The 24,261-nt window shown below is 41.9% G+C and overlaps 1 protein-coding gene across 4 annotated transcripts in view; it reads right to left on the bottom strand.

Moving 5' to 3' along the window:
* Positions 1–699: 699 nt before the first annotated feature.
* The window catches only part of LOC137423355 (monocarboxylate transporter 4), a 121,554-nt gene continuing 97,992 nt past the window's right edge, over positions 700–24,261 (bottom strand). For 3 of the 4 annotated variants that reach the window (XM_068110406.2, XM_078774303.1, XM_078774304.1), the window contains 4 exons: positions 18,410–18,679; positions 16,713–16,853; positions 6,555–7,343; positions 700–1,292 (listed from right to left, as the gene is read on the bottom strand). In XM_068110406.2, the coding sequence (XP_067966507.2) occupies positions 1,012–1,292; positions 6,555–7,343; positions 16,713–16,853; positions 18,410–18,602 (1,404 nt within the window). In that variant the 5' untranslated portion in view covers positions 18,603–18,679 and the 3' untranslated portion in view covers positions 700–1,011. Of the gene's footprint in view, positions 1,293–6,554; positions 7,344–16,712; positions 16,854–18,409; positions 18,680–20,032; positions 20,091–24,261 lie in introns of those variants that run through there. The other variant, XM_068110405.2, reaches the window with a different exon arrangement.

Raw genomic sequence — 24,261 nt, 5'->3', positions numbered from 1 at the left:
GGTCTCCAAGACATCCTGGTTGAGTCAGAGATTGTTGCAGTGGGGTCTCTGAATGGAGTGTTCAGCGGCAAGCATTACAACAGGGCAGTTTGAGCCCATAAGCTGATGTCAGACGCGATGCAGCAGATGCTCCTGGATGCATATTTTGAATCTATTCCAGAACATGAAGCGGGTAGAGTGAAGGAACTTTTGTCAAACTTAGCTGAAGCTTTCCCACATCCAAACTACCATGTCATTCTCAACAGTGACAAGTTCAAAGACTTCAAAACCTCCTTTGACAAATTCCTAGAAGCAAGTGACACCAAACCAACATTTCGCTTCTGGAGTTCATACATTGAGACGGTGGAGCTTCTCTAGCCCATCTCGAGTTTATCATGACGTCAATGCGCACTGGTTCGCTTGTACGCTGCGTAATTGTCTTTGATGGGTTAAAATATCACCCCTTACACACTTATTGGACCTATTAACAGTTTCAAAATAGCATTGGTAAACCACCATGGATCGTAGTAGCAACACCAATCACAAATATTGCACAAAAATTTAAAATTATGCAGGTTTTAAGGTCCAAAAACATGACTTTCTGATAAATGCATCAACAGCATGTTATTTTACCAAGTCGTTAAAACAACATTTTTACTACTTTTGGGGGTCTGAATTAATAAATATTGCCGCCAAGACCAATGTGAACATGACATCATATAGTTTGTGTTGTTTTTTTTATTGTGTAAATGGGTATTTCAAATGTAACATACAATTGGTGTATACTGGTGTTTTGGGGCAGCGGTTCTCGGTAACGTACCACGATATCGCTTGTGAAAAAAAACAAGATGTTTTGGAGGTCATAAGGCTTCATCCCACACCCTTCTTGCCAAATCCCTAGGTTCAGGTCATGAAATCAAAATAAAAAATAGATATCCACCCTATGGCCCTGTGTCTAATAGAACAAAATATGTGGTTTACAACTATTCAACTTCTTTCAGGCATATTCATTCTTCTGAGCAGAATGTGCCTTTATATTGTTGTTGCAGAAGACTGATGCTCCAAATCCTCAAGCATCTCAGGAATCTTTAAAGGACTCTTGCGGTCATTTTCAGCTTCACAATCCTCGAAATGTTCCACTTGACCACTGCCATCATTAATTGCAGATTTTGCAGCCTCTTTACTCTGTAAGCTACTTGCTGTGTTTAAGCAGAAGTAGTTTCCAAAGCCAATGACAATACCGGCCAGAAAAACCATGCTTCCAGCCAAGAAGAAGATGACATGATAGCTCTTGGTGCGGTCCAAAATATAACCTATGGAAAACACGGCAAACAGAATAATTGAATCTCATTGTATTCCGGTGAAGCAACACAATGGCAGGCTGACACAACTCAACATTAAACCTGTCCAGCATCCATATCTTCTACTTACACATGCAGTTAATAAAAGTAATATGGTCATAATAAACTCTGCTAGTAAAAAAAATAAAAATAATCGGACATGTAGAATTGATAATGTAATTGTTGAAGGATTGTTCCACAGTTCATACCAAGTGCCATTTTGGCACAAGGGATGTGGAGAACATCTGATTGCAATTTTCCACATCATGCAATTGCTTAGTGTAATGATTGTTCAACACATGATCTTAATGCATCCTTAGGTTTTTAGAGGTGACACGAGGCATTGAGCAAAGACCCGAGTGGAAGACGCACTTAAGTCACAAAATAACAGTTTGCCAAATTATTACAGACATGGATTGTTACCATACTGTAGATGGAGGTCCTGGTTGGAACTCACTTTGCCCAAGAATGTGACTTAAGTACTTCTTCCACTCAGGTCTTCAATTTGAAAGTCCTTTCGAGACACCAGCATGTGTATCATCCAAAAAACACTGATTACTTTAACAAGCGATTACAATGCCACAGCTGTCATAAAAGAGAAGAATCCAATTATGAGACGCCTTCAAAAAGGGTCTTCCATTAGCCATGTTGCAAGGCTCTTTAATGCAAGGAGAGGAACTGTTTATGACCTCAGAAGACGACATCAAGCCACTGAATCAACAAGTGATACAGTGCCTATAGAGAGCCTACATCCCCTTTCAAATTTTCACCTTTTCTTGCCTTATAGCCTGGAATTAAATTGCATTGAATCAAACTTTTTCCACCTTTACTTACACATTGTAACCCACAACATCCAAGTGAAAAACAAATTCTACAAATTTCAGAAAATTAATGAAAAATACAAGACTAGAATTTTGTCGTGTTTGTACTTGCTGAACACCAGCTTTGGACGAATAGCCGGATGGTCTTTAATTCCGAGGAGACTGCCCGAAAAATGGCCGTTGTTTTTGGCGCACGCAGGAATGAAGGAAACGGAGTGCTTACCTGGACGAAGCACACAGATTTAATCTGGAACCCACAGCAAACAGACACGACAAGGAAATTCAACAATAAGGATTTAATAAAAATAACTTGAGGAATAAAAATGAAAGGTGAGGTAAACTAACATTCTCTACTTTGAGGTACCTCACAAGCAGACTCAAATACAGACAAGGGGAAAGATAATAAAATAAAATGAAATTCCTTTAGCCGGCCGGCACTCGGCTTTGGCATCCCAACGAGCACTTTGGTGAGTTTGGTGGCCATTGAAACTGGTGAGGTTAGTCGACGAAAAGAGCGAGCGTGGAAAGCACCCCAAAATGGTGCCGATCAACGACGCGAGTGCACCGAACCATGAAGCAGCAGCCAAAAATGTCTCCCTCTCAATTCCTGGCCAGCAAGCACAAGGTGGCCCCTACCAGCTCCCCTGAAGAGTACCACAGACCAACAACACCTCTTCCTCCAACTTTGCAACAGTTTCCACAAAAGCTCCGAAAGCTCTCCTCACAAGCACACACACCGAGCCAGAATCAACTGAGAGAGACGCGCTCTTCTTCAACGTCCATTTCTCTCCACAAACCCATACCGAGAGAGCGACTCTTTGTCCAACCTTGTTTCTCACTAGAACCTCCTACATGATGTCACACCGACCAATAGCCGAGTTCCACCGAATCACCCCATGTTTCCCTGACCAATCACAAAGCTCGGGGAGTGGCCTGCCGGCTTTGCTTGGTGTGAGTGTTAATTAAGGCGGGGCTTACTTGCCGATCGGCAATGTCCGGGTACTGTCGGCAGTTGTGTTGGTTTAATGGGAGTTTTGCATGGCTAGCCTTGTAATTGTAAAAACGTCGGGACAAAATCACAGAGGGAATATCACATACTGTGGAGAACGAACCTTAATCCCTAACTAGTTAGCACAGCTTCACTCCCCGTGTGAAGGCACATAAACAATCATAAACTCCAGTTTCCCGACTTAAATACATCGAGATGTCTCCTACGCATCTACGGTCCATGCAAAATTATACAATCCTAACTTTACTATGGGATTCCATCATCTACCCCCACAAACATAACATAAATGTCCAGCCCCCTGAGTTAATGCTTGGTGGAAGCACCTTTGACAGCAATTACAGCTGTATCTGTTGGGATAGGTCTATATCAATATCGCACACATTGATTGGGGCAATATTTACCCATTTTCTATACAAAGCTGTTCAATCTCAGTGAAGTTGCCTGGGGAACATTGATGGACAGCAATATTCAAGTCATGCCACAGATTTTTGATTGGCTTTAGGTCGGGGCTCATTGTCAATGTGGTCGGGGCTCATTGTCAATGTGGTCGGGGCTCATTGTCAATGTGGTCGGGGCTCACTCATTGACATTTATATTTTCGTTCCTTAGGCACTCCACTGTAGCTTTGGCTGTGTGCTTCGTGTCATTGTCATGCTGAAAGGTGAACTTCCGTCCCAATTTCAGACTTCTTGTTGAGGGCAGCAGGTTTTACTCTTGGAAATTTCTGTGTTCTGCACCATCCATTTTCCCTTATATCCTGACAAGTGCCCCAGTCCCTGCTGATGAGAAACATCCCTATAACATGATGCTGCCACCACCATGCTTCACAGTTGGGATGGTGTTCGCTTCAGAATCTCTGGAGTGTTTTTTTGCATAATGTTACGTGCTCCTCCCCAATCCCCTGGTCACGGTGAACCTCCGAGCCCCGAGAGGAGTCACGGCAGAAAAATGTGTTATTCTGTATGTCAAAGATCAATGGTGAAGCCACACCAATTGTTACCAACAAACAAATATTGTATTAAGATCACACAAGAATAACAGTACAACAATAATAGTAATCAAAAGTACAATCAATATATATCCTATGATGGTACCATCAGTTTCGTAATATATAACTCACTGTGCACCAAGTGAGTGAAACAAGAACATTCCCAATGTCTCTTTTCCGGCTTCAAACCAAAGTTGATTCCGGTTTCAAGCCAAAGTTGATCCGCTCCAGCGATCATCAGAACAATGTCTAATCGAGACCAGAATCCCGTTCGGATGACAGTCACAGTCACGCGGCCAAAGCTGTGCAAAGGCGCCCTCCACGCGACTGGGAAATCACAAGGCGCCCTCCCGGCGACTGGGAAATCTCACCCTCGGGTATGGACGTTTCACGGCTCACAGTCAGCGAACCGCAAATTAACCTTCAAAAGCCACGTTGCACACACACACACCAGATATGTCTGAATGCGGTGAAAACGGCTGAAGCAAAGCAAAGACCTTGCACGATGCGCAAAGCGCGTGAGTCAAAATGGCCAACGGCCCGTTCTCGAGGCGTACTGGCAGTCCAACGATTCTCTTTGGAATCGACCGCAAAACCTGACACACAGGTTGATCTGTCACAGCGATAACAACTCTGTCGCAGGAATCCCTTTCCTGGGAAACCCGAAGTTCACTCGTGACTCTTGCTCGCCAACGTTCGCTCCAGACCGCAAAGCAACTAAGCTTCTTCTCCGACTCACTCGCTCCGCCTTCTTTTTCTCCTCCTCTTCTCCCTCGTCGTCCGGTTCCCGATCCGGTTTCCTGTTTCTTTTAAAACATTAACTTTTTACCTTCTGGAAACAGTAATCTCTATCTCATTTAAACGACAACAATAATAGTACATGGAATCAAAAATGTTTACAGTGGATGAAAACCACCACAACGGAAGTGACGAATCCGTAACAATAACTTAAATGGGACTCAAAGTGGGCTTTTTTGAGTAATGGCTTCCTTCTTGCCACCCTACCATACAGGCCAGACTTGTGGAGTGCTTGTGATATTGTTGTCACATGCACACAGTGACCTGTTTTTGCTACAATGGCCTGTAGCTCTTTCAAAGTTGGCATTGGCCTCTTGGTGGCCTCTCTGATCAGTCTCCTCCTTGCTTGGTCATCCAGTTTGGAGGGACGGCCTGATCTAGGCAGGGTTTTGGTGATACCATTCGCCTTACACTTCTTAATGATTGTGTTGACTGTGCTCCAAGCGATATGAAAGGCCTTTGAAATATTTTACAACCATCCCCTGATCTGTGCCTTCTTTTGAAAGCTCATTGGTGCTCATGGTTGAGTCTTTGCTGGGAAATGTGCTACCAATCAGAGGAAACCTACAGGAACAGCTGATTTTATTCTGAAATAATCAGAATCACTACAATTGAATACAGGCGGAGGCCAATCAACTTGGTGTATGATTTTGAAGGTGATTGCTTACACTTGAACTAATTTACAATTGCTATTATAAGGGGGGTAGACACTTATCCAAACAAGATATTTTAGTTTTGTTTTTAAAATTAATTTTCTGAAATTTCTAGAATTTGGTTTTCATTTGGAAGTTATGGGTTATGATGTGTAAATAAAGGTGGAAAAGTCTGATTTAGTGCATTTTAATTCCAGGCTATAAGGCAACAAAAGGTGAACATTTTGAAAGCCGGTGTAGACTTTGTATAGGCACGGAATGCCAAGAAGTGAAGTCCCAGGATAATGACTCCAGCTCAGGACCAATACATTCACATCTACGCAATAGTTTTCAAACTGTCCAGAGTACTGCATTCATACTCCCTGGACCTCACAGGGTGTCAACACACTCTTGAGGTGTCACCATGATGCAAGGATCCGTGCTCATCACCCTGTTCAGATTCAAAGGAATGCACTGCGACACATCCAAGCATGCTAGCAGTGGCGAAATCAGCACGTCCGATGGACACAGAGACATTGGCCATGTGTTATGTTCAGTGCCAAATCCAGGTTTCTCCTTGAAAGTCATAATGGCTGTGCACGGAGCTACAGAAGATGCAATGAGCAATACATGCCCCAGTCTGTGTCCAGGAAACCACAAGTTTTGGATGTGGAAGTATCATGTGGGGTGGTATTGCTTAAAGCCTTAAACCTTTCGCACAAACTTGACCCGTATCCATGGAAATTGATGGCAAATCAATACATTATTGAGATATTGCAGCAATATGTGTTGCCTACCCTTCAACAGCATACTCCATTAATAATTTTATGCACGATAATGCTCCTGCTTAAAGGACCATTCTAACAAAGAATGTTCTTGTCGATGCCAATGGTAATGTCATGGCATCCCGGCCTGCCACATGCCAGATTTAAATTCAATTTAGCAACAAAGGTTAGTGATGGTAATTGATTTAAGACTATAACCAACCTGCTGCCGGTGGTCCAACCAGAACTGTCACCGATTCAAAGAGAAGATCAAGGCCAACAGCGCTGGAAAACATCTCTCTATTCACAATAGACATGAGCACCTCGAACTGTAGTGCACTCACAATGCCATATGACACACCAAAGCAAATGCAGTAGCAAACTAAATGACTGTAATTTGATACAAAAAAGGATGTGGTGTCTGTCAAGCCATTGCAGAGCAAAGCAAAACTGAACAAGTAGGTCGTATTAATTCTGGGATAGCTGGAAACAATACCAGTCAATGGACGTGCAATAATGTCAACAATGCCTAAAACGGAAAGGAGGAATGCAGCCTTTGTGCTAGATACACCTATGTCCTTGGCATAATTAACAATGAAAAGTGGTGGCACATAAAAACCCAGCACCATTATTGTGACAGCAACCAAGTAAAGTACAGAACTCCTTTTTTTTAAAACAGTGAAGTCAAGAAGAGGTCTTTTCATTCTGGATGATTTCAAGCTGTCATGTACTGGAATAGAATTAGCATTCATAACAATATCCTGTTGATTAGGTTGCTTGAGAGGTCTCATAAGAGCTCCACACAAACAGCAGTGGAGAAGGAAGCCACCAATAATAAGGAAACCCCCACGCCAGCCATAATTGTCCACCAGGTATTCTCCAATTGGTGAGAATATCACAAGAAAAACAGGACTACCGGCAGCAGATAGTCCATTGGCGAATGGCCGACGTTTGTCAAAGTAATAATTAATCATGACGAGTGATGGTTGGAAGTTCAGGGCCAAACCCATCCCTACAAAAACAGAAAAATACAGACTTTAACGAAAAGCACAACTAACTAGAGTGCATATAACACAATACCCTGCGCAGTGTTCAGGTATATACAGTACTGTAGTGTAGAACCTCGACATTCGCAGGAGATACGTTCTAGAAAAAATGCCGCGAATGTCGAATCCGCGAATGTCAGGGCATTGTTTCAATGGGGAAATGGGGGATAGTTTCCTGACAGTTCGTGATTCATAAGGGAAAATTTAAAAGAAGTTTAAGAACACAAATGCAATACAGTTTTACAAATAAAGATACTGTATAGAAAGATACTTACAAATAAAGATACTGTATAGACAGTTGGCCTGACTCCACCCCATGTACGTATATATGATTTACACCATATCCCCAAATTGTAACTCTTGCGCCTATCAGCGAGGCTGGTCCATGGTACGATAAATTAAAATGAACTTCGATTTTGGATCTAAAATAAAATGAAATTCTAACACAAGGACTGTGATGTCAGGACATTTAAAATTATGAAATTTTAACTCAACATACATCTTTATAAAACAATACAGAATACCGCATCTTCCTCTTCTATTTTATGGGTGTGACTGGTGGGAAATGGTTTATGCATGGCTCGTGGCTGATTGTTTTCTAAATGCCCCATGCACACGGCTGGTGAGATGTTTTTGCTACCGTGAAAAAACAGCAAATACGTGAAGCTCAGGGCCGCGATTGTCGAAGCAGGTCACATTTTATGAACTGCGAATGTTGATACCACAAATGTCGAGGTTCTTCAGTTCTTCGATTTGAATAAAATAATGATTTTAAAGATCTATTTCAAAAATCCCAAAGTTTAGTGCTATGAAGTAGTCTTATGCACCACCTTATAGAGATGTAGTACTGCAAAACTGGAGGTTCTTGTGGAAGTATTATGAAGGCAATTTGTGTTTTACAGTGTTCAAGTATACAAATTCAATTTAAATAAAGGTTTAAAGGCGTATAGGTAAATTAATTGTGGGTTTTACTGTCGTTTTACACCGTGTCGATTGCACCACCCTATCTATCATGTTACATTAATTATCTGTGTCTGTTTGTGTCCTTTATAACATCCTTAAAAACAGCAAGTTTCCTGTTTGGAATTAGTTTTTATTTTGCTTGTCTGCTAGCTAGGTAGACAGCAGCAATATCTCACTGCACACGTACGATCGCGATAAATTCAGAGCCAAAATACGGTCAAACAGCAAACGTATCTTCTGATTCAGGTTCAAAATATAACATTCAATTTCAATAAGTTGGTGCTCGATCATAAACTGATAATACGGACCGGAACCAGTTGCTTAACCCCGCTTTTCAGTTTGAGTGCGCGGGGTAAAAAACTTTGTGCTAAAATCTCTTAAATCTTTCCCCTCACTCTGGAGCTTTCCTCTCTGTGTGCTTCCTTCCCCCTCCCTCTCAATGTCTCCTTCCACTCCTTTCTGTCTTGCTTTCTCTGTGCTTCCTATCCCTCGCCCTCTCCCTTTGTGTGTGTTTCTGCCCAATCTCTTCTTCCTGTATATTTCCTTCCCATCCCCATATCTCTGTGTTTTCACTCTTCCCCCCTTCCTGTGCCATTCTGCCACTGAGCTGTATACAGTCACGTGAAAAAGTAAGTACACCCCATGTAAAGTTTTGACTTTTTCAACATATTTCAACATACAACTATTTGATGTTCATTTGTAACAATATTGATAGATAAAGGTGATATAATATAACAAATATAATGAAACATTTACATTTTGTAGTCCATTGTATAATTTAAATAAACATAAATGCAAATTTCGCATGTGGAAAAAGTAAGTATACACCCTTGGCTCTAATAGGTGGTATTGCCCCTTTTGGCAGAAACAACCTCAAGTAGGCGTTTCTTATAACTGTCTACCAGTCTCTGACATCGACTGGGAGAAATTTTTGCCCACTCCATGCAGAATTCTTTCAGCTGTGCGATGTTTGAGGGGTTTCTTGCATGCACAGCTCGTTTCAAATCCCCCCACAACATCTCGATGGGATTTAGATCCAGGGTTTGACTTGGCCATTCCAGAACCCTCCATTTCTTTCTTTTCAGCCATTCCTTGGTGGATTTACTGGTATGTTTAGGGTCATTGTCATGTTGCAAGGTCCACCTTCGGTTGAGCTTCAACTTTCCGACAGATGGCCTCACATTATCCTCAAGCACCCTCTGGTACAATGAAGAATTCATAGTGGATTCTATGATGGTGAGCTGCCCAGGCCCTGATGCAGCAAAGCTGCCCCAAACCATAATATTTCCACCACCATGCTTTACAGTTGGTATCAGGTTCTCGTAGTCAAATGCTGTCATTGGTTTTCGCCAAACATGTCTTCTGGTACTGTGGCCAAATAGCTCTTCCTTTTTGTTGTTTGTTTAAACAAACAACTATGAAGCAACAAACTATGTTTGTTTAAACAAACAGTTTTGTTGTTTGTTTTGTTTTGTTGTTTTGTTTTTGTTGTTAAAAAACTAAATATCTATATTTATTTTGTGTGTGTGTTTTGTTGTTGTTTGTTTCAGCTGTCTGCTAGATCTCGTTCAAAATAATGTGATTGTTTTAAATATCTTTAGACTTCTTAATGTTGAGGATTTTGTTTCTATCAGGTTTTCAGATCCAGCAAGGTCTCACGAGAAACACAAATGATGGGCTGCCAACCTGTGGCGTAATCGATATGTTCCAAATAAATCAACCAGGATTTGTAGTGGACACTTAGTGGAGGACACGATTGGACAGTACAGGTCAAATCACTAGACTGGGACATCGTGCTGTGCCAACACAATTCAACTTTTCAACACATTGACTAAGCGTAAGTAGCAAAGTTTTGTCGTGATTTGTATGCATTGTTTCTATTGTCTTTTTAAAAAAACAATCAATAGCATAGTTGAACCCTGCATATATCAAATTTGATTGAGGTAAGAGTGTCTTTCATCTTACTATAATTCACCAAGGTCTGTTCAGCCTGCAAACCGTTGTGCGGTACCGTTGCTAGTAATGATAATAAAACGTATGCTTATCCTCTATTGTTGCATCGGCAATTGGCGAAATCAATTCTTTTCTCCAGTGTTGTTTTAGTTGTTTTAGTCAACCCACACGCAATCAATGTTTTTTGTGTCTTTTTATTTCACACCGCAAAGAAAAGTTGCAATTTTCCGAAAAAGAGAGAGAGTTTGATTCGCCAATCCAAGCAACAAGGAGTCTTCAAACTTTCAAGGTGCGTCTGTCAGTCAGGTGCATGAATCTTCTGCAGAGCTAACGTAAACTGATTACTGCTATGCTACAACTGAAAGTCCAAGAAAGCTAAAACGCATTTTAGATGCAGCCATTGAGCAGGGAGAAAGTTACAAAAATAAACTGAAGGTCGAACAGAAAAGAACGTTGAGACTTGAGAGAAAAGTGGATTCGCTTCTGATAGTAGTTTCTGCTTTGAAGGACAAATAGCAAGTCACATCTAAATGTGCTTATCTGCTAGAGACATTTAACATTTTCTGGGACGTCAAAGGACCTGATGTCTCCAATTTTGAAACAAACAAAAGAAAGACCCTGGTGTGTGTCCTGATGAGCTTTGTTCATTTGCCATGACATTACAGATTTACTCCAACAAAGCTTACTGTTATGTCCAGAAGACGTTTCATTAGTCTTCCACATCCAGTGGTCGTCAGAAGATGGTACGGTACAATCAACGGTAACCCCAGGTTTATTCTAGAGGTCTTCTGAGCGCTACACTCCAAAGCTCTTGCAGCACAAAGAGTTGGCAAGCCACTTGTTTGCAGGCTGATGATCCACAAGCACGTAGAATGGGGCGGCAAAAGGTTCATATGTTTTGCCGACCTTGGAACAGGCGTTGATGATGATTCTGTCCCAGAAGCAAAGAATGCACTAGTTTTGATGGTGGTTGCTTTAAATGCATAATGGAAAGTCTCATGCAGCTATTTCATAGTTGATTCATTGACTGGTGAACAGAAAGCAAACATCGTGAAAGGGTGCTTACAAAAATTAAGTGAGGTGGGTGACGGGTGTGCATATACGTTCAATCACATGCGATGGGCCATCAACTCACTTCACCATGCTGAAGTCACTTTGGGCAGTGCTGGAGCTGAACAACATGAAGCCATTCTTTCCTCCATCCTTCCAACAATGCACTGCAAGTATATGCATTTTTGGATGCATGCCATATGATCAAATCTGTCCAAAATTCTCTTGCAGACTACAAAGTCCTCAAAGATGGTGAAGGCCAAGACATGAAGTGGGAGTATGTGGAAACACTTGCCAAAATACATCTGAACAAGCCAAAATTCTTCTGTAGTCAGATGAGACCAAATTATAGTTTTTGGTAAAGCACATCATCTCTATGTTTACAGAAAACAAAATGAAGCCTTCAAAGAAAATAACACCTTCCCTACAGTTAAACATGAAGAAGGTTCAGTGATGTTTTGGGGTTGCTGTGCTGCCTCTGGCACTGTGTGCTTTGAATGTGTGCATGGCATCATTAAATCAGGAGATTACGAAGGCATTTTGGAGCGCAATGTTCAACCTCGTGTTAGAAAGCTGGGTTTCCGTCGAAGGTCATGGGTCTTGCAGCAGGACAATGACCCCAAACACACTTCAAAAAGCACCCAGGAATGGTTCAAGACAAAACGCTGGACTATTCTGAAGTGGCCAGCAATGAGTCCATATCTAAATCCAATTGAACACCTGTGGGGAGATCTGAAAACAGCAGTTGGGAGAAGGCACCCTTCAAATCTGGGAGAACTGGAGCAGTTTGCACAAGAAGAGTGGGCCAAACTGCCAGTAGAGAGGTGTAGGAACCTCATTCATGGCTATAGGAAGCACTTGACTAGAGTTATTTTGTCCAAAGGCTGTGCTACCAAATATTAAGTGTAGAGTGTAACAATTATAGGCCGATTTTATCAATGCCATTTCTTTTTATTAAACATTTTTATTTAACTTCATCTCAACTTTGTTTGTTTGTCCCATTTCAAATCTTTGAGCCGTTCATTTTCTAGGTTCAATACATCCAAGAGAGCTGAAATGTGGCCCACTGTCCTCTTTTCTGGTACATTTTCATATATCAAAATTTAATTTAAAAAACATAGATTTTAAACTTTAAAAAAAAAAAAGTGTGTAGCCATAAAATATGTTTTTTCATTTACTTTTTTCTGATTAAAAAGGATATATTAAGTTCTGAATGAAAACAAAGGTTCTGTAATATTAACAATGAAATAAAGAATTGTGGGAACCAAATACCTTTGTCAATTTCAACTTATTTTTAGAGAAAATTGTGAGTTATTTGAAAAAAAGTGCAAGGGTGCCAATATTTTTGGCCATGACTGTATGACAATAGCATAATATTCATGTTAAAAACAATATCCCCCCTCCCGACGGGGTTTTGTGACTTGCGATATTGCCCCCCTAACCGCCACTGACACCCTTATGGAAGTAAATTTTATTATCGGGAATTTAGAATGTTGAGGCACGGTCTGATCTTTTCAATGACCTGATCTAACATAAGTAATAGTAATAATAATTGGCAACAATAATAAAAACTAGAACTGCCACTTTAAAACTGCTGGCAGTGAGGACCGCTTTACTCGCACCCACTTTTGATACAACCCCACTTTTGATACAACCCCACTTTTGATACAACCCCACTTTCATTGGACATGCTTTGACACAACCCCCTTGGATACAACCCCGACACACACACACACACACACACACACACACACATCCCCCCTACCCCCTCCCACACACACACCCACACCCCTCCCCCCACACACACACACATCCCTCCCCCCCCCCCCCCACACACACACACACATCCCCCCTACACACACACACACACATGCACACAAACAACACACACACAAACACATCCCCCCTACCCCCACCCACATCCCCCCTACCCCCACCCACACCCCTCCCCCCAAACACACACACACACCACCCCCCCCCCCCCACCTACACACACACATCCCTCCACCCCCACACACACACACATCCCCCCTACACACACACACACACACAAACACACACACCTCACCCCCAACACACACACACACATATCCACACACACACACACACACACACAAACACGCACACACCACTCCCCCCACACGGTCACACATATCCAGACAAACGCACATCCCCCTCCCCCCACCCCCCAAGACACATCCCCCACACAATCCCCCGACACACAACCCCACCCCCCCACCCCCCACACACACACATCCACACACACAGACACATCCCCACACACACACACACACATTCCCCCTACCCCCCACCCACATACACACACACACACATATCCCCCCACCCCTAACACACACATGCACACATCCCCCCCACCCCCACCACACACACACACACACAAACACACACACACACACACAAACACACACACATATCCCCCACCCCTAACACACACACAAACACATGCACACATCCCCAACCCCCCCCCCCAACCCTAACACACATGCACACACACAAACACCCCCACACCCCTCCCCCCACACGAACACCCCTCCACACATACACCCCTCCACACACACACATATCCAACCACCCCCCTCACACCCACACACACACGCACATCCACGCACACAAACACACGCACACATCTCCCCACCCCACTCCCAACACACACACACACACACACACACACCCCTCCACACATATACACACACACACACACACACACACACACACACACACACACACACACACACACACACACACACACACACACACACACACACACACATATCCATCCCCCCCTCCTCCACATGCACACCCCAACCCCTCCACACACACACACATATCCACCCCCCTCCTTCCCCGCCCCCCCCCCCCACACCCACACCCACACACACATCCACACATGTCAATCCATGCACTGATTGCAGAAAAAGCCATTTTAAAAAGAAAATTAACCTGAAATTGCAGACAGAATTATTTATTTTATCTGAGAAGCTAAACGCTTCTTCTTCTTCTTCAGGCGCTCATAACTTTGAGTGAAATACGATCGAGTTAAAAATAGTCAGAATTGGAGCAAATCTGTTTCATTCGTTTAATATGCCTCACCTATTGATAATTCTGCAATTGGAATTTCATTTGTTGTTGAAATGACCGCGGGAGATCGCGTTATCGTGAGCACGTTCTGGCAGGGACAAATTGGTGTGTTTCTTCTTCTTTCAACAATAAAGACTTATAGCTTCGAGACCGTACATCCAATCATCTTGAAATTTTGCACACTTGTTACTCTTAATGACTCCCACTACAGTATGAAGTTTCACGTCGATCAATAAAGCGATTCAAGAGATATCCATTTTTAAAAAAATATTTTCGTTTAATTAACGATATCTGCCAAACCACGTGACCTATCGCAAATTCTAAAATGACATTTTAGTAGACTGACATGCTGAACAGATCTGTGAATTTTCTCCTCGATTGGATTAAAAATGAGGGAGGAGCTAGGTTTTAAAGGTTCATGCTTAAAAACGTCATAACTCTGACACCATGTGTCGGATGATGTCGTGCTCGCTGACTTTTTTGTTCGCCATGGGCATGCGATTCTGCTTGCAAAGTTTGGCCTCGATCTGTTCAGCCGTTGCAGAGAAAAAGGGGTTTTCGTGTTTTCACGAAAAACAAGATGGCGGCCGAACCACGTGACCTCCGACGTCATAATTACCATTAAAATATTCTACAGACCGAGTCCCTCCTGTGGTGAAAATTTTATCTCAATTGGCCCTATTATTGCAGAGAAAATGTTTTTTAAAGGAAATTAAAACTTAAAATGGCAATAGCACTGAAAGGACATAGCACGTGGCCTGGAAGGACAAAATGGTGTGTTTCTTCTTCTTTCAACAATAAAGACTTATAGCTTCGCGACCGTACATCCAATCATCTTGAAATTTTGCACACTTGTTCCGCTTGATGAGAGCTACATTCCATTAAAAATTCAAGTCGATACATGCAGTGGTACAAGAGTTACAAGCTTTTTAAAATTTAAATTCCATTATTTATTGCGGCCAAACCATCTGACTTATCAAAACGTCTCAAGTAACGTTGAAACATACCCCCATGAGGAACATTTGTGTAAAGTTTCCACTCGATATCTCCACAAATTATGGAGGTGATTCCATTTCTAGTTTGAGCTTTAAAACGTCATAACTCTGAAACCATGTGTCGGATGACGTCGTGCTCGCTGACGTTTTTGTTCGTCATGGGTATGCGAATACGCCTGCCAAGTTTGGGCTCGATCCGTTCACCCGTTGCGGAGAAAAAGGGTTTTTGTGTTTTTTCACGAAAAACAACATGGCGGCCGAACCATGTGACGCATGACTTCGAAATTTTTTGCAATCTGAGTTTTTCTTAACTAAGCATTTGGGAAAAAAACTCTCATTTTCGGGGGAGAAAAATTGTGTTTGACGAATTCTAACCTCTTAACGTTAGCATTTTTGATATACTCAATACACATGTTTTTTGTTCCCATTGCAGAGTTCTTTAGAATGAGCCATTCCTCAAATTTTTCCATTGAGCCGTTTCGGAGATACAGAGGGGCAAAGTTGAAGGTGTTTTACAGGATGGCGCCCATACCACGTGACCTATGACGTCATCATTAGCATTAAAAAATTCTACGACCCTAGCCGATCATTTGATGAAAATTTCCTGTCAATCCGACCAGTGGTTGCTGAGAAACTTAATTATGAAGTTTTCGGAGGTGCAAAATAGAGTGGAAGAATAATAATAAGAAAAACTCTAGCAGTAATAATAGGTTTCTCTCCATTTCATGGAGAGTAAACCTAATAACAACATGACTCCCCCGGCCGCTTCCGTCGTGAGCGGGTGTACTAGTTTACAACAATGCTGTTTCTAAATTCCAGCCTTTGTGTTTAAACCGTGTTTCAGCTTTAGGGAGTTTTGCAGGTTAAATGGAAGTGAAATAGCATGATAATTTATTGGATCAACAGTATAAAATCAACATCAACAGAACAGAAAAAGTTTTATATTTAGATTCAATCTTTCCCCATTGCCACCTCGGTTTTATGAAAAATAGATTCAATTAATTCCCATTTTTGAAAACATTAACATTCTCAATGCCTGGTGGCAAGCTTAGAGCAAGTATGTCAGGCAACCGATGTGAATTTAAAGTTTGGCTCCAACCAATTAGCAAAATTCCACAAAATAGTCAAAATAGATTGTTTGAATGTACATGTTTAACCAGTAATAGCCAACATATGAACTACAGTTCCCATTTAAATTAATCATGACTTGTCGAGAACAAAAACAGAAAATGTCACCTCTCCTTTGAAAAAAGGTGTGGATACATTGGCAGTTACCTGTTATTCCAGTCATCATGTACAGCTGAATCATGGTTGTGCAAAATGAGGCAAGGATCATGCCTAATGATGCCAGGATGCCACCAGCAATCATAACTGGTCTGCAAGTAAAACGATTCACCAGCACACTTGAGATTGGTCCTGCAAGCATTTGGTGGATGAAAAATAAAACTAAATAAAAAACTTGATTATTGCACAAGTCAACCAAAAAGGATTTTCACAAGTTGTTGATTTAAAATAAAAAAGTCCAAGATAACTTGAAATAACAGGTACTAAGCTTTGAAAAAACATCCAATTGAGATTGAATTGTTCACAATTGATCACATGTCAACCTAAAATACACAATTTGGTGTCTGTCTGTGTGTGTCTGACGGTTTTTGACTGCGATACATTCGGTCGTTACTTATCCAATCTCGATCAAACTTAACAGGAGGACTAAGGGTCACACAATGAAGGTTGTAGCAAATTCATTTGACTCCCCCTCCCCCCACCTCCACCAGGTGGGTTGCATGTTGAGGTTGCTTCATGCATCCATGTTAAGATAGCTTTTATCGTGGTGTTTTTCCGAGCATGCTTCTAATACCAAAATTAATGATAATAGCATAATATTAATGTTATTACAACACAATATTAATACTAATAATATCCCACCTCCCAAATGGGTGTTTCCTCCTTGAACAAACGCCGTGTTAACGTGTATAAATAGCTTATCATGCTGTTTTTGTGGGAGCATTGGCCTCTACCTGAGGTATAAATATTATAAACCACAAATACGTTTGATTACCTTTTGAAACAGTCACTACTGCTGTTTAAGACTAAACTGAAAGGAAGGAAACTCGGGGGGTGTGTTCAGTTACCAAGTAGCTAGCTAGCGCTTGCCAAGTCAGCCTGTCCTTATCAACAGTTTCGAATGGAGTGTTTGCTCGAATGCTTAAACCACTTGGTGAGCGTTCTACAAGAAACTTGGTCAATTAACACACCCCCAAGGTTCTTGAGGCCCGATCCTAGATCTACTATAATGTATATGTCCCAGAGAAGAATAACCCTTCCTGCCGCTCCCATAGGGAACGGGTGTACTAGTTAATGAAATGTGCTGGAAGCAATGCAAGACGGCCGACAGATTATAGGAAATGTTTTTTTTTTAACGCCCAAAAATAAATTGTTGTAAATGTAAACAAGTTTCCATAAAAGCATCAACAAAATACAGCATAATTAAAAGGAAAGCAACAAAGACAAAACTTCTTTTTGCACATCACGTCGCTACCAACAACAACAATACATTGAAAAATTGGATTTTCATGCAACACGCCAAAGAAAACATACAAGGCCCTTAAGTGGTAAATGATGGAAAGTGAAAGGATAAGCAGCAGTGATGCATTTCCATCTGGACAAAGAAAACTCATCATGCTAGGTGTGAAGAGGCTTTGCCCATGTAATGGGCGCAGCTTTTCAAACGCAGTGCGGGAAGCGGCCACCGTAAACGGGAGACAGACAGATGCACCGACAGACACCACAGTTCACAATATTAATGGAGATTAAAAACTCCAATTTCTTTTTAACACAATTTCTTCCAGAAATGGTTTCTTCACAAACTATCTTTTCTGACCAGAGTGGTAGTCACAATATACAAGTTATACATGAAAGGTTTAGTACCCCAGGTAGATAAGATAGCATTCACAAATAATGTGGCATCTCACCAATGCCATACAGTGTAGCGAGCAGGATAGAAGAAAACCAAGCCGTATCACGGTAGCCCACGCCAAATTCATAGATGAGGTCTTTGAAGAAGGTGCTGATAATCTTTGGGAGAGTGAAGGAGAAGCCATTGATGACAAAGCAGCTAGACAGGACAACCCAACCCCACCCTTTCTCAAGTGGAGAAGTTGCCATTGGAATTGTCGTGGCTGTCGATTCACCATATATATATATATATATATATGTTACTGGATAGTCTTTCAGCAGGTTTTCTGGAAAACAAGGTCAATCAGAGGTCATTTGCTTTGTGGCATCAGCACAATAGCAAACGTTAGATGCAGTTTTTTCCATTGACACTACTTTTTTTTTTTGTTGTACAATGTAATAATCAAGCTTCAAATCGAGCCGTTAAGCATTGCATAAAATTTAGAACAAAAGAATAACTAGAATCCGGGCACTCGGTAGAGCGCATACCTTCGCCGCAGCTACTGTTCTGTACTTGGCATGGGAGTGTATGCGATGTGAAACTTTATGTGAAATGCGATCGATTTTTAAAAATCAGAATTTGAGCAAATCTGTTTCATTCGTCTGTTAATATGCCTCCCCGATTGACAAATCTGCAATTTGAATTTCATTTGAGGTTGAAATGATTGCGGGAGATCGCGTTATAGTGATGACGTCTTGGATGGACATCCTCTTCTTCAGTCGCTCATAACTTTGAGTGAAATACGATCGAGTTAAAAATAGTCAGAATTTGAGCAAATCTGTTTCATTCGTTTGTTAATATGCCTCATCTCTTGACAAATCTGCAATTATAATTTTTTTTGAGGTTGAAATGATCGCGGGAGATTGCGTTATAGTGATGACGTCCTGGATGGACATCTTCTTCTTCAGTCGCGCATAACTTTGAGTGAAATACGATCGAGTTAAAAATAGTCAGAATTTGAGCAAATCTGTTTCATTCGTTTGTTAATATGCCTCATCTATTGTCAAATCTGCAATTATAATTTTTTTTGAGGTTGAAATGATCGCGGGAGATCGCGTTATAGTGATGACGTCCTGGATGGACATCTTCTTCTTCAGTCGCGCATAACTTTGAGTGAAATACGATCGAGTTAAAAATAGTCAGAATTTGAGCAAATCTGTTTCATTCGTTTGTTAATATGCCTCATCTATTGTCAAATCTGCAATTATAATTTTTTTTGAGGTTGAAATGATCGCGGGAGATCGCGTTATAGTGATGACGTCCTGGATGGACATCTTCTTCTTCAGTCGCTCATAACTTTGAGTGAAATACGATCGAGTTAAAAATAGTCAGAATTTGAGCAAATCTGTTTCCCAAAATCTAATCAAATGTGTCCCGTATAATAACCAATCATCCCACCAAATTTCATGCAATTCGGTTGAATACTTTTTGAGTTATGCGATTAACATACACACACACAGACATACAAATAAATACACAGCGATCAAAACATAACCTTCCGCTTTTGCGAAGGTAAAAATAAAACAAACAAAGGAAAGCGAGCAAAGTAGGTTAGCTCGAGATTTCTAACTCCAGAATTATTCTGTAAAACCATCTCCCCAACTTCATCAACCTAATCACGTATCCCGACCAACCTTACTATAATTCAGATGGATGCATGTTTGTCATGCTAATATCAGCATGACGCCACTTAGTGCATAGGCGTGTTTTTATATTTGTCGGTGGTCGAGGAGTGGAAGGGGAGTGGGGGAGTGGGATGGAAAGTTGACACAAATTCTCTATGTAGTTGTGTATCATGTAGCGCCACCTCCAGATGGGATTACAAGTATTACAAGTCCCATCCTTTATGCTACAGTATTCCTGTCCCCACGTTTCCCAATGCAGTGACATGCTTTGAATTGTAAGCAGGAGGCAAGTTTTTGCTTCATGCATGCAACAGATTATTTTTTTGCAGGTGTGATTAAGGCAGCTGTCAGTTGCCTATACACCGCCCAATAAATGTATGTGCCACAAAAACATGTTGCATGCTTGGAACAAGATTGCCCAAAAGGCAGGTACTTTGCTAGTTAATAAATGGTCAGGGGAGATCCACAATTGAGTAACCAGCCTTGCCATTGACCAAATATCTTTTGATTATCATCATGCAGCAGACAATAATTACACATTATATCCTTAATATGACAACAATCTATATATCTATATTATTATATATTATATATTATATATTATATAATTATAAAATTGAAATCTTGCGTGTTTGTGTGTAACATTCGATCGGTCCGGGGGCGTGGCTTACCCCTTTGAGAGAGTAGTAATATCCACCATTTTATTAACTCGCATAGCTTTGAGGCCTGTTTTGTAGGCCCATGGTGTCTTGCTCTCTCTCTCAGTTTTATTTCAAATCAAATTCGATATATCATTTCATTTTTCACAGTCGCTAACATAGTTTTAGACTCGGTTGAAAAAAAACGGGAAGAAAATCCGATGAAAGTTTCCGTTTATAGAACGAAATGAATTCTGAAAGGCTTGTATCTTCAAGGCCATTGAGTCTGTCTCACGCCTTTATCTTCAATCTAACTCGCCATCTGATTTCATTTTTATCGATGGTTTTAGACTCGGTAAAAGAAATAATTGAGAACATTCACGCACACACGGGAAATTGCAGAGATATATTTTAAAAATCGCGCCACGTTGATATACGAAAATACACCGCCTAAAATAACAGGCATACAGTATATATCTTCGTTATTTCATTCAACATTATTACCCGGAAGTAAAATATGTTTCAGGAAATTACCGAGAGATATTTCTTCGATTAAAAAAATTATTTATATGCGCATACACTTTAAATAGGTTTATTTGAAATCTTTAATTTTCACAATGTAATTTATTTGTCATTTGATGATCGGCAAAACGATAGCACAAACACAATACTATTTGCAGGAAGAATGTCGTATCAACCCTCCGACGGCGCTACGGACGCGGACAATGAATCACACCTCACGTCTATGGACGCGAATAGCAACATCCGCACGAATCAGTCATCAATGATTTTCATTGACGCGCCTGGAGGCACAGGGAAGACGTTTCTTATTAACCTGATTCTCTCTAAAGTGAGAGCGAGTGGAGAAGTTGCCCTTGCGGTGGCCTCATCTGGCATAGCTGCTACCCTCATGCCTGGTGGAAGAACAGCGCACTCAAGGTTCCAAATCCCTCTGACACCGAGGGAAGATGGCATATGCAACATCGATAAAAATTCCACTATCGCAGACCTCTTTCGAAGTACAAAACTCATCGTGTGGGATGAGTGTCCTATGATCAGGAGAGAGAGTTTCGAGGCTGTGGATCGCACGTTGCGTGATGTATGTGACAAAGACGAGCCTTTTGGAGGGATCTTGACGATATGCTGTGGTGATTTCCATCAACTTCTGCCCGTGGTGAAAAGAGGGTGTGATGCTGACGTTGAGAATGTGTGCATAAAGAAGTCCTACTTATGGCAGAGCTTTGGAATGTTTCACTTGAGAACTAATATGCGACTGACCGCCGGAAGTGGGCAGTTTTCAAGATTTTTGCTCGACATCGGCGAGGATAGAATCGAGAAAAATGCGGATGATGAGATAGATTTGCCAGAGGATATACTGCTGACAGCGAGTGGGCTCGATGAGTGCATCGATACCATATATCCATCATTCGCCAATCCGATGGAGGTTTTTTCAGCAAGGTCTATATTAGTGCCCCTCAACGATATGATGCGAAACATCAATTCAAGATGCATCACAAGGTTCCCTGGTGCGAGCAAGGAGTATGCTGCGTTCAACAGTGTGACTGAGGGTACTGATGCGACGCACTTCCCAACGGAATTCCTAGAATCCGTTGAAGTCTCGGGATTGCCGCCGCACAACCTCGAGCTCAAAAAAGGATCCCCTATCATTTTGATGCAGAACTTGGACCCTCCGAAACTTTGCAACGGGACGCGCATGATTGTTGAGGACATGCTTCGAAATATTATAGTTGCGAGGATCATAAGTTCAACGTTTGAAGACGAAACTGTAATGCTCCCTCGGATCCGACTAAATCTGTCGGAAGCTGAGGATATCCCTTTGCAGCGCTGCCAGTTCCCCATACAATCCTGCTTCGCAATGACGATCCATAAGGCGCAAGGGCAAACTATGGAGAATGTGCTGGTCTACCTGGAGAAACCGGTCTTCCAGCATGGTCAGCTGTATGTGGCGCTCAGTCGAGGGAAGAGGAAAGAGAACGTGCGAGTTTATGTAAATGGAGGATCGTCGACAAAGAACATCGTCATCAGAAGTGTCCTCTGACAACAAAATCGTGGTAGTCCACGGGTCGCGTGTTTTTTTCTAAAAAAAAAAACAAAAAAAAAACGTGATCGGAGATAAGGGCCGAAATCACGTGTCACAGGTAAGTGATTTAGAACGCTGGAGAGGTGAGCCTTATGGCTTGCTGGCCCAACTAATCTCCCTGATGATGTCCAGCGTTCGCTTTAGTTCTATTCTCATATCTATTCAAACTGACATTGACCCAACGGGTCATGGGTCGTCCAGTAACCAATATATATGTGTAACGAATTTGAGAAGTGTAACGAATTTGAGAAGTGTAACGAATTTGAGAAAATGTAAAGAATGTGAGAATTATGGTTTTGTTGTGTGTAAATGGCACCCTCCATAATGTAAAAAGAGGTCGAAGCTCGTCCTCTTAGTTAATTCCATAAACCTATACACAGGGCACCATATATCCTTTTAAATAGTTAGTCCCTTATTTTATGTAGGTTAAGGATGTGTTTCCCAATAGTTTGACTCTTCATTGCACCGAATTTACGAGTAGGCCCCTCTGACGCCCCATGGCAGCTTCCAAGTGCCAGGTTTGCCAGGTTTGCTGCAATTGACTCTTTAGCCACTTTGCTGCATTTTCATCCCCTGTCCACTGTTTGCTGCATTTGACTCCATTACGCACGAGGTAACCAACGGAGAAGAAAGGCGTTTCCACCTCATCATCGGGGGGAGGAGTCAGCCAAGCGCGAGGAACAAGGCGTGGCTTTGCCAACGCATCATCAAGAGGGGCGGGATCGGTAGCCCTCGCGACCAATCAAGGCCGAGGCGAGCTGACCGAGGGGCGTTTACAACGCACGCGGGTAAGAAACCCAAAAGCACGTTATAAAAGGACACGCGCGGGTTTCTATAGAGCTTTTCGGAGAAGATTGAGGTCCTGGAGAAGTCACAGAGTCCTGAGAAAAGATTGAGAGGTCCGGAGAAGATTGAGAGAGAGGTGCGGCAGATGCGCGATCCAGCTAAAGCAGCCAAGAGAGAACGAGACGTGAGGGGGGTGCTGATACTGCAGCAATACGCCGAGACCCTCTAGGCCCTATTGCCGGTTGTGGAGACGCGGAGCTGCCAGCTGCTGTTCGCTTCGAGCACGGAACGTGGACCTCGACGGTGTGGAATTGCCCGGACCTTCTTGCCCTGCCATCGGCTTGGACCTTCTCCTCCCTCCAGTGATTCCTGCCATCATTTCCCCGTGTAAGTGTGATTGTTCGTCCGTCTTTCATGTTGTCTTGGGGTATTAATTAAGACTGCCATATATATAAGCTAATCATTGCACTATGTCTCCTGCTCCTTCCATTGCCTTATAAATCATCTTTCTTTTCCTTTCTGCTTAGTGTGTATAAATAGTAATAAATCTTGTTATTCCCTACTTTGTCTTTACTTCTTCATGCTCTTTCGATCGCTTTAGAGGTTTCCATATTGAGTGTACGTGGCGCGATTCGGCCAACGTTTCAGGATCGGGTTAGTCTTGGTAACAGTTCGTGCTGCGGTTGCTAAACACCGCTCGGCAATCAAGTAACATCTT

This window comes from Myxine glutinosa, chromosome 3 (genome assembly GCF_964187855.1).
Source record: "Myxine glutinosa chromosome 3, kmMyxGlut1.1, whole genome shotgun sequence".
Classification (NCBI taxonomy): Eukaryota; Metazoa; Chordata; class Myxini; order Myxiniformes; family Myxinidae; genus Myxine; species Myxine glutinosa.
The sequence above is the reverse complement of the archived record's forward strand: the minus strand, read 5'-3'. Positions and strand labels throughout refer to the sequence as shown.